This window comes from Zonotrichia leucophrys, chromosome 2 (genome assembly GCF_028769735.1).
Source record: "Zonotrichia leucophrys gambelii isolate GWCS_2022_RI chromosome 2, RI_Zleu_2.0, whole genome shotgun sequence".
Taxonomy (NCBI): domain Eukaryota; kingdom Metazoa; phylum Chordata; class Aves; order Passeriformes; family Passerellidae; genus Zonotrichia; species Zonotrichia leucophrys.
In genome coordinates, this window is record NC_088171.1 from 35,215,028 (window position 1) to 35,228,180 (window position 13,153).

The 13,153-nt window shown below is 45.3% G+C and overlaps 1 protein-coding gene across 1 annotated transcript in view; it reads right to left on the reverse strand.

Moving 5' to 3' along the window:
* The window catches only part of JAZF1 (JAZF zinc finger 1), a 188,163-nt gene extending 175,408 nt beyond the window's left edge, over positions 1-12,755 (reverse strand). The window contains exon 1 of the mRNA XM_064704537.1: positions 12,423-12,755. Coding sequence (XP_064560607.1) covers positions 12,423-12,537 — 115 coding nt within the window. The 5' untranslated portion in view covers positions 12,538-12,755. The remainder of the gene's footprint in view (positions 1-12,422) is intronic.
* Between the last annotated feature and the right edge of the window lie 398 nt (positions 12,756-13,153).

Below are 13,153 nucleotides of genomic sequence, written 5' to 3' on the forward strand. Positions count from 1 at the left end.
AGATACTTAAAACATCCATTAAGAGCTCTGAACCTCATCAAGTACATGCCTCAAGCAGACTGCCTGAACAACCCCAAGCATTCAACCTCAAAGTGAGTAAGGAGAAACAGAGTAGCCTGTATAGCTGCTCTAGAATTAGACATGTGTCTGCCCAGCAAGAAAAAACATGGTTTATTTTCAGGCAGGTAACTCTCCAGGTTATGAGACCCCAACCAAAACCTCATTTAGAAAGCAGACTCCTTTGTTTTTCACAAACTCCTTTTCTCCCTTACTTCAATTCCAGACTTTTTCATCTTTACTCCTTGCTATACTCTGCTTCTTTATTTTCTCAGGCAGCTTCTGAATTTATCTGATTAATACAGAGGCCTGAACAACACAAGTACATTATACCCTATTATGCCTATGTTCAATGTCCTGTTCCTAAGCCACACCTGTTCTACAGAGCACCAAAAATAAATAAATTAGAACAATCAGTATTCACAAGAAAAGAAGGCTTTGAGACTTCACAGGACGAAGTGGTTCAGTGGTTCCAGGAGAGAAGAGCAGCAGCCATAAGAAATGCTCCAATCAACCACTGACCTGTGGAGCAACAGGAGGAGAGAAGAGAACAGAATGAACAGTCAGAAGGTGAGCAGCAGGTGAGCACAGACACCAGATGGAGACTTTTTAAACTTTGGGTTTTTAAGCAGTGACAGAACAGTAGGCAATTTCAGATTTCCCTACAAAGCCTCTATCAGGCACCCACCAGCTCTACCACATGTAACACCTTTCTAGATGGGTACATTCTCTGCAAAGGCTAAATGACTTTGGGGCACCAAGCACCACGGTCTGGGGTCTGTGTGTACATACAGCAGAATGCTCTGCTGAGCATAACTCCTTATCAAAATCCAAACACTGCTGGAGCAGAGTTTCCTCCATGTAGGATTTATAATCCCTTTCTTTAAACCACCAGCCAGAGCTTGGCAGGTAAGCAGAAGTGTCAGGTGATGAGAGGAGTGAATAGCAGTACAGAACAGAAGAAAGTGTAAAACTCCAACTTTGCTCCACAGTCAACACTGACAAGAAAAAAAAATAATTCCAAGTCTGGATTTGTATGATGCTTTTTCAATCATAAAAGGATGAACAATCCCTCACAAGTGTCTTCCCAAAATAGAGATACTGGAAGGTTTGGGTTTTTAATTCCTACCTCCGCAATTTACTATCTTGTATCAATTTCCCAAAACAGAACTAGTATGTGGGCTCTTCCCAACCTCCTCTCTTCAGTTCTCTCTTCTTCTCCCAACTACCTGCAGCTCTGCAGGCTTCTGAACGAAACAATAACCTGGTCTTCAATTACAATTAATATTTTTAAATTACATGCAGAAAGATCAGCATAAATTGTTCCTAATTATCGATATAGCAAGACTAATGGCATACAATGAGTTCATAATAAATTTTAAATTATTACACCATGCAAGCTGACAGTACTTTCTAGAGAGCTGTATACTCAATTCTGTCCTGTGGTTCTAGTCACACAACACCACAGAGATTATGAGCAAATACTAACAGGCTTTCAATATGTATGCACACCTGCTACTACAGAACAAGCAATTGCAAAACTGTGTGTTTGGGCTCAATCTTCCATTCATGAGGTATCAAGTGTTTTTAGTAGCCACTTACACCATTGTGGGCAAAACTCCAATCCTTTCCATTATTAAGGGGTTGAGCTTTGTGGGGCAGAGCACAGGGATTTGGTTTCCAAATGCAGATGTTATGGCTCCCACACAGGCAGGGTCAGAGAAAAGGCATTCCCTCATTTCCAGAATGTTTGGTGGTAGTAAGCGATCCTGTGGCTGGAACACTGAGCCATTAGCAGGAACAGAAGGGTCCACTAACTGTAACCCCACTACATTTCTGAGGTCAGTGAGATCAAGTAGAAGTAGGGTGACAATGCTACAGGAATTACACTTCCTACATAAAAAAGAAACAAAGGAAGAAGTCAGGTCACCACTGAGAAAAAAAATGCAGCTATCAATTAATCCAATGCATCTCCAGAACATTAATCAAGTTTATAAATGCATGTCATTTTTGTTATATTTGTTTCAGTATCTGAAACGCATTTGGGGCCATATAAACAATTCAGATATAGCAAGAGCAGATATAGAATCTCTTACCCATCTCTTTCACAATGATTTCTAACTCAGAGTTATAAAAATGGCTGCAGAAATAAAATTCTTCAGGTAAAGACTGCTCAAAGGCTTTTTTGGTTTCTTTTAGATTTCATTAAAATCCAATCACTTAATATTAAAACACAAGAGTGCAACCAAAAATATTCACAGAAAGTAGCAGCAACAAATTCCTTTTCCACATCCTGTGCATTCAACTATTGTTACATACCTGAACAAGCTCTTGGTATTTACCCTGGCTCTGGAAGCAGGTTGAGCAAGCCACTAAAAGTCCCTGGCACATAACTGTGTCCCAGCTCACAGTATCCAATACAGACTTTATCTCCCCACTCAATCTGGTCTAAAGAGAGCCCTGGGTGACCGCCCCATGGAAATTGTCAGCAAAGATGAAGTATTTGCTTTGTTCTGATGGCAGGCTCTTCACAGTCACAAAAAAAAAAATTAAAAATTGAAAAAAAAAAATTAAAAAAAACAAGCCTTTTCCAGGAAGAAAGGGCTTGTTCTGGATACATGAAATGAGAACACTAGGCACAGGTAATTAAATCTCTAGATAGGTCTCCTAAGAGAGACCAAAGTCTAGAAGCCCTGTGAGAATGGCTGCTGAAAACAAAACAGATAAAACATGAGGACTGATACAGCTATAGTGTCAGCATTTCTCATCTATAAGAGAGTATTTAGTCAATTTATGAGATTTTCCAAGATAAAAAGAAAATACTGTTATTAGCAATGCCAAGAGTCCTACAGCACAACTAGAAAACCTCTCTCAAGTACAGCAAGTGCTCACAACGAGCCCAGGAAAATGAAGACTCCCTAGAGAAGTGCTGCAAAATGAAAGTACATACAAAAAACTCTATGTAACATTATCTTCCCACCCTCCTCACTCACCTTGCCTCATGGAGCATAGAGCACTTATAACTACAGTAAGGATCACAGTCTTCTTCGTTCCTCCTTAGAAGGATCTGCAGCCATGCATTTTATTTTAAAAACATTTAAGCTTTCCTTTTCCCTCCAAATATCACAGTAGTTACAAGCAATTTTTAGTGAATTTGTTACTGTCAGCTGCCTGGTCCATGCTGCCACATCCATGGCACTCTGCATTTGATGAATAACCCCCAGCCTGGGCACATAGAGCAGCACACTTCTGAGCATCTCCCCCTCTCTGTGCTGCCACTACTGTTGAAAATTTTCACTCCCCTTCCACAAATCCATCTTCTTCACATTAACATACTTATTAAGTGAGCAGGAAGCTCTTGCAATATGGCCCAAAACAATTTATTAGAAAGAGCAGTTATTTGGGGTTTTCCTTAGTGTTTTTTCACACATCTTTCTCCATAATCTACTCTATGCAAAAGAAAAAAAAAAAAGTTCAGACAACAAAAACTCAATTCCTCAAGAGAAAGAGGAATCCTCTGCAGATACCCCCAGAGCTTAACAGGATAAACAGAAAAGCTCCCTGGTCCCAAACTGAAATAGAGATGAGTATGTGCACGATTCACTGTTATTTTCTGCATCAAAACTGAGATCTTAACAACTCTCACACCACCCAGTTAACCCAGTTTAACCATCACGTAGCAGACTCTCCTCAACTTCACAGCAAGTTATAGAAGCTGTAACACCTCTCCAAAATATTGCTACAAAACCAGGTAGACTTCAAGGGCTTCCCTGTAAGTTTGTCATCAGATTTACTTGTGTCAATGTCAGTTCTTTGATCTGAAAACAAAGGAACCAAGGGTAGGCTTCAGTAATCTGGCATGCAGCTTTCACCTGCCAGCAGGCAAACATCTGAAGTCTACATTTAAATGAATTTAGAGTTCACTTCCACAGCACTGATACACACACTCTGATGAACATACACAGCAGGATTACATCACAATAAATGACTGAAATAATTAAATAGCATTGTTTTTGACACTGAATGCCCCTAAGGGGCTGAGTTACATTCATGTAACTCATAGCATTGAAACTGGATCTCTTGCATCCTAAATGTACCACCTCCCTGTTTCTGGGTTATGGCTTCTATTGGGGTAATTCTCAAAAAGTAAGATAGTAACTATGTTACACACTGTTGGAGAAACAGGTGATGCTCCTTTCCACATTATACTGGGGTATTTAGAGGTTCAAATTTTATTTACAGAGTATTTATTATCTGTCAAATTATGATGGGGAAAAAAAATCATTTCCATAACGAACCGAGACATTTGTAGCTTACTCAAGCTTTACAAAAGTTCTTGGGGCAGGTATCTCAGAAGTGTCCAAATATTCTCTAAAACCATAAAAAGATTTTGTTGGACCAGTTTCAGCAGTATTTAAAAATGAAATTGCTCAGCTTTTCACATAAAAAAAATCTTAATAAATAATATGGCCTTTATTAGCACACAGTGAAATCTTTCTCAAAATCAGAAGAAATGTTTCAAAATTCATGCACAATCAAGTTCTAATCTTTGTACATAAAGAACTGACCAACTTGGCTTCAAAATCCCATTCAATTTCTCCCTTAAACTGCTAAATTTCTTCTTCTGTGTCTACTCCACCCTTTGTAACACAAAAATAGAACATTAAAAAGATACAACTAACACCTGTATTTAAGTCAGTTCAGTCTTTAATGAATTATAGTGTCTAAAATGAAACTGCACAGTAGTAACATACTCCATCCTGTGCACTTAGGAGAGACACAACAAGTGCAGTGTCATCAGCATCTCTGGTGAAAAAATCCATTCCCCTTGTTTATCACAGCACAAAGTTAAGAAGGAGCCTTGTAAAAACTCAGGGAACACAAATATTAATAGCCAAGAAAAAATCATTAAACCATAAACTGGAATATTTCTTCTATTCTACAGCTCTGAATATTGGTCCATCATCTTGTAACTAAAGCATAATAAACTGTATGTACTCTCCCAGAGCATTTCTAAAAGTGTCAAGATGGAATGAGGCACTGGGTAACAGGAATTGGTTGTTTAATTTTTAATGTGAAGTTATTCACTGAGACAGTCCTTTAAAACCAAGGACCCTTTATTGTTAAACACAGCTGATTTATCAAATCAATTCTCTAATTGTCGCCATTTCAAATTAACACTAAAATCTTTGTCTCTGCCTTTCTCAAAGTGTACAGAGCAGCTATTTTCTTAGATGATTATCATCCAAATTTTGAATAACTGGTGCTTACTACAGATAAAATGAATTCTCAGTGAAAAACAGCTTACTCAAGAAAAATAATTATAAATAAAGGAAAAAAAAAGCAGATTCAGAAGTGATATAAAATGTATACTGCAAGCAGCAGGCCTGTAGTGCTTCCTTCTTCTGCATTAAAGTATTCTGCAGCTTGACACAAAATACTTCTGATTACTTGTTTACATTTGCATTATATTCTAGAAGAGGAAGGAATGGTAGGTAATACTGTCTCAGATTGAACAGATGTTTCTTCATCTTCCAGCATCACCCCTTCCTCAAATTATTTTTTACTATACTATTATTAATTTTTTATAGAATTTTATATTCCTTAAGAAATTAAGTGAAAAAAAGATAATTTGACTGCCAGACACCTGATTATTTTATAGTTCTCATAAGAACTGGAGATTAGCTATGAAAACATCCTATCAAAGCCTGAAGTGCAGACATGATAATCACTAAAATTTCACCACAAAGATAAATATGTCCTATACAAGAGAAGTGTAATGCCACTGCTACTAGTTTCCTGAAGTTTCTTCAGGTTTTCATTTTCCAGCTCTTTTGTAGACCTGCTGGCATACAAGAAGAACAATCCCTGCCAGTCATATGGACACAGCACTGCAATGGGCCTCGCCCAAAGCTACTCCAGCAAGCAGAGGAAAAAGTAAAGATCCCTATCAGCTTTATGTGGGACCTTCGATCTTAAAAATGAAAAATCAGTTTGCAGCATGTTCATAGATGTTTGCTTTCAGTCCTTCCTTCACAAAAAATATGTGACTCAGGCTTTACACCATCAAACATCAAACACTCTATATCTTATCCTCCATGTACTTGGTAACCTCAGAGCAAGAAAAAATTTCATGTCACAGAAGTACGAAAAAAATTGTTTTAGTCTAATTTTAATGGCAATTCCATTTTCCTCCATGTAATTAATATATTCTAGAATTTGTTATAACAGTCACACTTACATTTTACGAGCTATATTCAAGCCCAAAGAGCAAAAGAAGCCATACTTGTAAATGCAAAGTTATCCAAAAACCTGGTCTGCTCAAGATCACATGTGAGGGAAAACAGTGCTCATTAGATCTTTTAGTGAAAAAAGGACTTTATTTGATAGAAACGCCTTCCTGAGACAGAAGGCCCTTCCTCACCATATCAACTTGTAAAGCAAATAACCAACATCCTTGGAAAACAGATCCTTCCACTTTGCTGTGAAATGCATTTTAAATAAGAAAAATCTACAGTTACAGAAGTACTGGGCAGAAGATGAACTTTAGCTAAATGTAGCCATAAATTGCTTTCCACGAACAACAATTAGTACTCCTGCTGAGGCAAATGCACATATTTGTTTGTTTATTTTGCGAGGACGCACATTCATGCATATTAGTAGCACATAAGTATGGCTCTGTCCTCTGATCTCCAGACGCTGGTGAGAGCACTCCATGTACCTACCTGCCACACCACTCCTGGTGTAAAAAGCCTGAGGTTAAGATCTAACACCTTTTCAAAACAGCCAGCCTCAACTCCAAATGTTAAATTGCACACTGAGCAAATGCTAAGAGAAAGTTACATGATGGCAGCCACTTAAACTACATTCACACTCTCATGAAGAGAACACACCCTGTCATACAGATTTGGCTTTCCAGGCCTTGCATAGATGCTGGTGTGTAGCCCCTCATCCTCATCTTTAGCAACATACAACAGTTGCATCTTTTTATGCTTGTTTTACACAACATGTGGTCAGCTCCAATATAGAAGCTGCCACCTCTGTCAGACTGCACTTCATCCAAGTCTGGGCAACACAGCAGTGGGGAGCAAAGCCCATATTTTAGCAACACCAAATGACATTTTAGCATGTGCTCACAGCCAGCGCATCATCCAACACCTGTAACTATCAAGGTGAGGACACCACACTGTTATTCCCATGCCTGAGAAAACATTGAAAGTGACAAATTTAAGAAACCTACATGCATTCAGCCAATGGCTTATCCAACTACTTGAGCTCTTTGCAGGGGAATGTGGCCCCTTGATTGCATAATATTAAGAACTGAAGTCACTGAAGGCAGCAGATGTCAAAGCAACCACCAAACATGGAAATTCATAAGACTCTTTCTCCCTCCATATGACCTGAACTTTCCAGATGGCTAGTATTTTATATGCAAGGTTTTGGTCTGTCTTCTGCAATTATTCTTTTATGGAGGAAGTTTTATTTTTCCTGCTAATACTACCACTTCCAAAAGCAGCTGCCTCTACTCCCACAGCAAGTACTGTTCTGTTGCAGGACCCATCCTAGTATTTGGGAATCAGTCAAGCTTGATGAGAAGCTCCCAGTTCCAACAGCAATACTATAAAAATATTCCACTGAAAGCTGTTCAGCACTGGGACTTCTTGCAAGCCTATAATGAAATGTTCAGCAACAGTTGATCACCTTTTTTTGTGCAATTACTGTATAAGCAGATGGTCTTTTTTTGTCCCTTCAAACTGCAGTAGTTTCAGTGAAACACAATCCAAAAACTCTACTTCTAGGTAAGAGTGTCTTCAGATTTACGTTTTGTCTCTCTTTCTACCCACTCTTTTACCTCTTCCAGCCCACCACCACATGTTTGGACACTGATTTCATTTGCATCTATTTCCTCAATGCTTGATGAGCCTCAGAAGAAGCAGGATTGCTCATATCAGCCAAAGAGCTACACAGGTACATACACCATGTCAGCACTCACCATGAACCAAGTGACCACACAGTGCCTCATACAAACAGCAATCTCACCTGATTTTAAAGTATTTTACTACAAATACCATGCAAAAACTAAAATAAATAAATGTTGTTAAAATCTGATTATGAGATTCAGTTTAAGTATCGGTCCTTCAGCATCAGAGTAAACGTCATCATAGCAACTAAGGAGCTACCTGACTCCACTCTAAAGAGCGCAGTTCAACTGCAGATAGATTGAGGGAGAAACATATTGGGGGAAATTCTATGAACAGCTCAAATTCCCCAGAAGGCTAAAGTATATTTTCAGAAACACTCAGTGGAAGCAATTTTGCTGGTCCCAACATCACAGCTGAAGACACTATGCAACTGCAGAAATACAACAAAGTTTGCCAGGTTGTCACAGCTGAGTATTTGGCAGTTCAGAATTGATGGGTTTGAGGGTCTTTTTGCTCCTTCCTTGACATTACTCAGGGGAGTGGAGTCCATTCCATTTGACAGTCTGAATCTGGCTAATCGTAGTAAATTTGGCCTTTTTCTCATGGACTAGAGATGTCAGAAAAGTCAACCAAGTGACCTGCAAGATAGCAGAGAAAACCGAGAGGCAGGGAGACAGCCTAGCAAGGCAGGCCAAAAGCCCCTCTTCTCAGCACACTTGCAGAGAAGACAACGGCACTTCAGGTTGCTTGGACAACGTGCAGGTAGAAAAAGCTGACAGAGAGGCATTTACAAATCAGCAGTTTTAAATCAACATCCATTTCCAGCTGTGAGCCACAGAAAATGTGAGTACACTGTTTAGTAGTATTGCTATGGACTGCAGGACAGTCTCATTGCAGAGGACACCAGTAGGGCCTGGCCTGCTTTATGAATGACCCCAGAGCAGTGCTTCCGAGTGAGCCCAGTTCTTCACAAGTCTTTGGTCTATAAATGCAAAACCCAAAAAGGAGCTGATGTGTGGATGCACACCCAGCACCACCTTGGAGCTGAACACTTCATCCAATGGCCACAACTCTCCCAGATGATATGCACTGGTACTTCTCCAAGTAACAGGGAACTTCTTACTTGGTCTCTAAGATGTAGGTGGAAAAAAAACCCCAGACTACACCACTGTACACTGAATTATTTCCTTAAAATATGATTATTCATATTAGTTATTCATTAGTTTTATTACAAAGAAAGCAGCTGCAGAGTTGCTCAGAAATGCCTCCAGAATGCCACACCAGCGTTTCACAGAATGACAGAACCAGTAAGGCTGGAAGGGACCACAGTAGGTCATTCTAAGGAGGGTCATCCTAGAGCACATGGCACAGGATCACATCCAGATGGTTCTTGAGTATCTCCAGTGAGGCAGACTCCACTATCACTCTGGGCAACTTGTTCCAGTGAGTAGGCTCCCACATGATAGGCTCCTCATGTTCAGGTGAGAATTCCTGTGCACCACCTTCTTCCCATTGTCTCTTTGCCTATTTCCTTATGTTAAGCTGAGTTTTCTTCCAAAGGCTGACCAAAAAAACCTGAAATCCCTTGATTAAGTGTTTGCTCCCACTTTTCAGATACACAGCTCTGTGAAACGAGCACATTCCTTAAAGCGCTCCACTGATGATGTGACGGATTAACCCATCCCGTGAGAGGTGGCAGAGCAGCAGCACCGCAGCAGCCAGACCACCTGTGCCATACATGCCTCCCCACACACAGCTGTTTGCAGCATCAAGTTTGTTATCTGTGCTGAAACAACGGCTGCCCAGCAATCACCCACTTCAGTTTAAACTAATAACACAATATAACTCAATCAAGTTTTCTTTATTCCTGCAGCACATGCTGAATGTCCAAAGCAATCTATTTTTACGCTATTTTTACGTGGCATGTTACTCTTTACTCCATGTGCCAAAAAATACAGTCCGTTTTTATAGCAACATATTTCAGTGCACATTTCTAGGCCTGTATGATGGCAAAAGCTGGACGCTGTTTGCATCACATATTTGCATCATCTGAAAAAGTAATTCCAACAGAAGCTCCTATTCAGACAATTAGTCCTTTATTTCTCAGTTGCTTTCAGAAAGGTTAACCACCTTTTGGCTGAGCACTTATCTGGTGAGTTTTCATAGATGATCATCCTTTAGGCTGTGGCAGGAGCTCCTTGCACACACCAAACCACAGAGTTGAGCCTTCACATAAGAATTTCGGAATCACTGGCTCAACTCCCTCCTGATTTCCCCAGCATCTCATACAGGTAACATAACATTGCCACATCTTGTATTCACAAGCAGGTGAAGTTCAACATGCTGTCATGAAGAGGTGAAACATTAAAAATGAAGCATGAGCAACCTTTTGTCATACCCCAGCAGTTTGTACTCAAATCAGCTGCTTCTGTGACACCATGCACAGAGCCTTAGATGTGTGTCCTGGAAGCTTGGCAAATGACACTCTATTAAATGTGGGCTTGTTCAATCGGTAACACTCTAACTTTGAGAAAAGGTAAAAGTAATGAATACTGGCTATAGCACTAAATATATAATTATTTAAAATTATGGTATTTCAACATAAAGTTCCGTTTTGTGCAAAGAAGTCTCAGAACTGCTGATCAGGACTCAAACAGAAACACACACACTACGTGGGCAAGGCTGTATCTTCTCTGACACCCTGTGGGCTGTGGCACCTGAGGGCTGATAATCCACTCAAGGGACGTGTAAAATGACTTATGAACTTTCATTTTGGGGAACTATTTCCCATAAGCTTTTCTGGTGTAATGTGATGCATGGTATAGGAAAAGCTAAGAATCTGAGATTAAAAAAAACCCAACAGTATCACAATGGTATACCTGTACCATGTCAAGTAATAATTTACATGGTTTTGCGGTATGTGGTTGTGTTACCTCACACCAGGCATCGTGATAATTATGAGAACCACACCTTTCATCTTGCTGACCTATAACGCTACATTAATGTAACGTTACACTCGCAATTAAAACTTGAGTGCTTTTTTTCAGGTATTCAGGCAGGCTTATTAAAACTTCAATAAACTGAAATGCATGCTAGCTTTGTCGTTTTGTAGCAGTACTACTTCTTCATGCTTCTAGCAAAACACTTAGTCTCTAGGTACTTGAAACTTCTGTATTTTTTCTCCTAGTTTTAAAACTTAGTCTGCATCAAAGAAGCACCTCGGGTTTTGACAGTTTAAGCGCTGTATTTTACCAACAAAAAAAGAAAGTCGGGACGATGCAGATGGGAAGCAAGCAGCGCAGCAGCCAAGGCAGCACACCTGCCCAGGCGGGAAGGTGCGGGGAGGCGGCAGTGCCGCGCCCGGCTGCGGACGAGATGCTGCTGCCGGCGGCCCCGGCGCTCCAGCACGCCTGAGGCCCGGCCGGGCGCGGGCAGGCCGGTCCTGCCGGAGCGGGGAGAGGGAAAGTTGGCGCCCGCGGCCGGCCGGAGCCGCGCCGCCCCCTCCTCCCCTGGGCGCCGCCCGCGCCGCCGAGGGGCGGCCCCGGCGCCCCTGCGCACGCTCCCGCCCGCCGCCCATGAGGCGCCCGCGCCGGGAAGGCACTGACGAGTCATCGCCCCGCCGCGTCCCCGCCCCCGCGGCCCTGGCGGGACGGGCGGCGGAGGGGAGCGCGGGGCGGCGGCCGCGGGGGGAGCCCGCAGGTGATGCTCCGGCGCGGCCGGGCCTGGGCTCTGCGGCTCGGGGCGGCGGGTCCCGGCCGGCGCGGCCGCCTTCTTCTGCCGCCCGCCCGGCCCCGGGGGCTGCGCCGGCCCCGCCGCCGGGCGCTCCCTCCACGCCCACCGCGCCGCCGGCCCTGGGCTCCCGCACGCCGGTGCCTCCGCCGAGAGGCTCCTCCCGCGCTGCGGCGGCCGGAGCGCGACCCGTGCTCACCGCCACACCTAGCAACAGCGCTGACAGGACGCAGTGGCGGCGGCGGGAGGAGGAGGAGGAGGAGGAGGAAGCGGAATGGCTGCCGCGGCGGCGGCTCCCTCCCTCCCCGGAGCCCTGACAGCCAGCGCCGGGGCGGAAGCAGCAGGCGGCGTGCTGTGCCCGTCCTCCTCCCTCCTCCTCCACCGCCGCCTCCTCCTCCGGGCTCCTGCGCTCCCTCCTGCCAATGCAAACTAACTCCCCCTCGCCAGGGCCGGCGGGCTGCACGCCTCCCCCGCACCCACCCATGCCGCCGCGCCGCACGCCGCCGCCTCCCCGAAGAGCGCTCCACGTCGCCCGCAGGACCCGCTCCTGCCACTCCACGCCCGCCGACCCTCCTCCCCCGGCGGCCGCCGCGCCCCGGCTCCCGCTGCACCTTGTGCCCCCCACCCCGCCCCGCGCCGCCGCCGCCGCACACGCGGCCCCCGCGCACCCCGCCCGCCCTGCCCTGCCCCAGCCGCGGCCCCGCGGGCACTCACCGATGTGGTTGTCCTCGATGTGCTCGATGAGCTCTGCCAGGGTTGGGAAGTGGAGCCCGCAGCCCCCGAACCTGCAGGCGTTGGAGAAGAAGGAGGCGGCGGCGATGCCTGTCATGGTGTTACATCGAGATCCCCCTGCGGTGCCTGCTCTGCCAGGGCCGGCGGCGGCAGGGCGGGGAGAGGCGGGGGCAGGGGGGGAACGGGACGGAGAGAGAGAGAGAGAGATGGGGAGCGAGAGAGAGGGTGGGGGTGGGGAGGAGGAGGAGGAGGTGGCGGCGGCGGCAGCAGCGGCAGCAGCAGCAGCGTCGGGAGCGGCGGAGGGGAGGGACGGGCTGGGTGGGGGGAGATGAGGCAGCCGCAGCTGGGAGGAGGGACCAGCGCGGCTCTGTAACAGCTGTGCTGCCCCGGCGGCGGCCGCCGGCGGCGGGAGGAGCAGGGCACCCGCGCCGCCCTCCGCCGCCGGGGGACACCGCGCCGCCTCGTCCGGCCCCGCGCGGGGCTGGGGCAGCGGGGACAACTTTCCCCCTGAGCCTCTCGGAGGCAGCGGCGGGGCTGGGGTCTGCTCCCGCGGCCGGCGGGGCGAGGGGAGATGCTCCGGGGCAGTTGCTGGGGCCGGGAAGGTGGCGCCCGCGCCGTAGGGCTCACCCGGCCGCCGGGACTTGGCTCCCAACGTGGCCGTCACCTCCACCCGCCCGGGGCGGGGAGCGACCAGCCCTCGCCGAGGTCGCTAA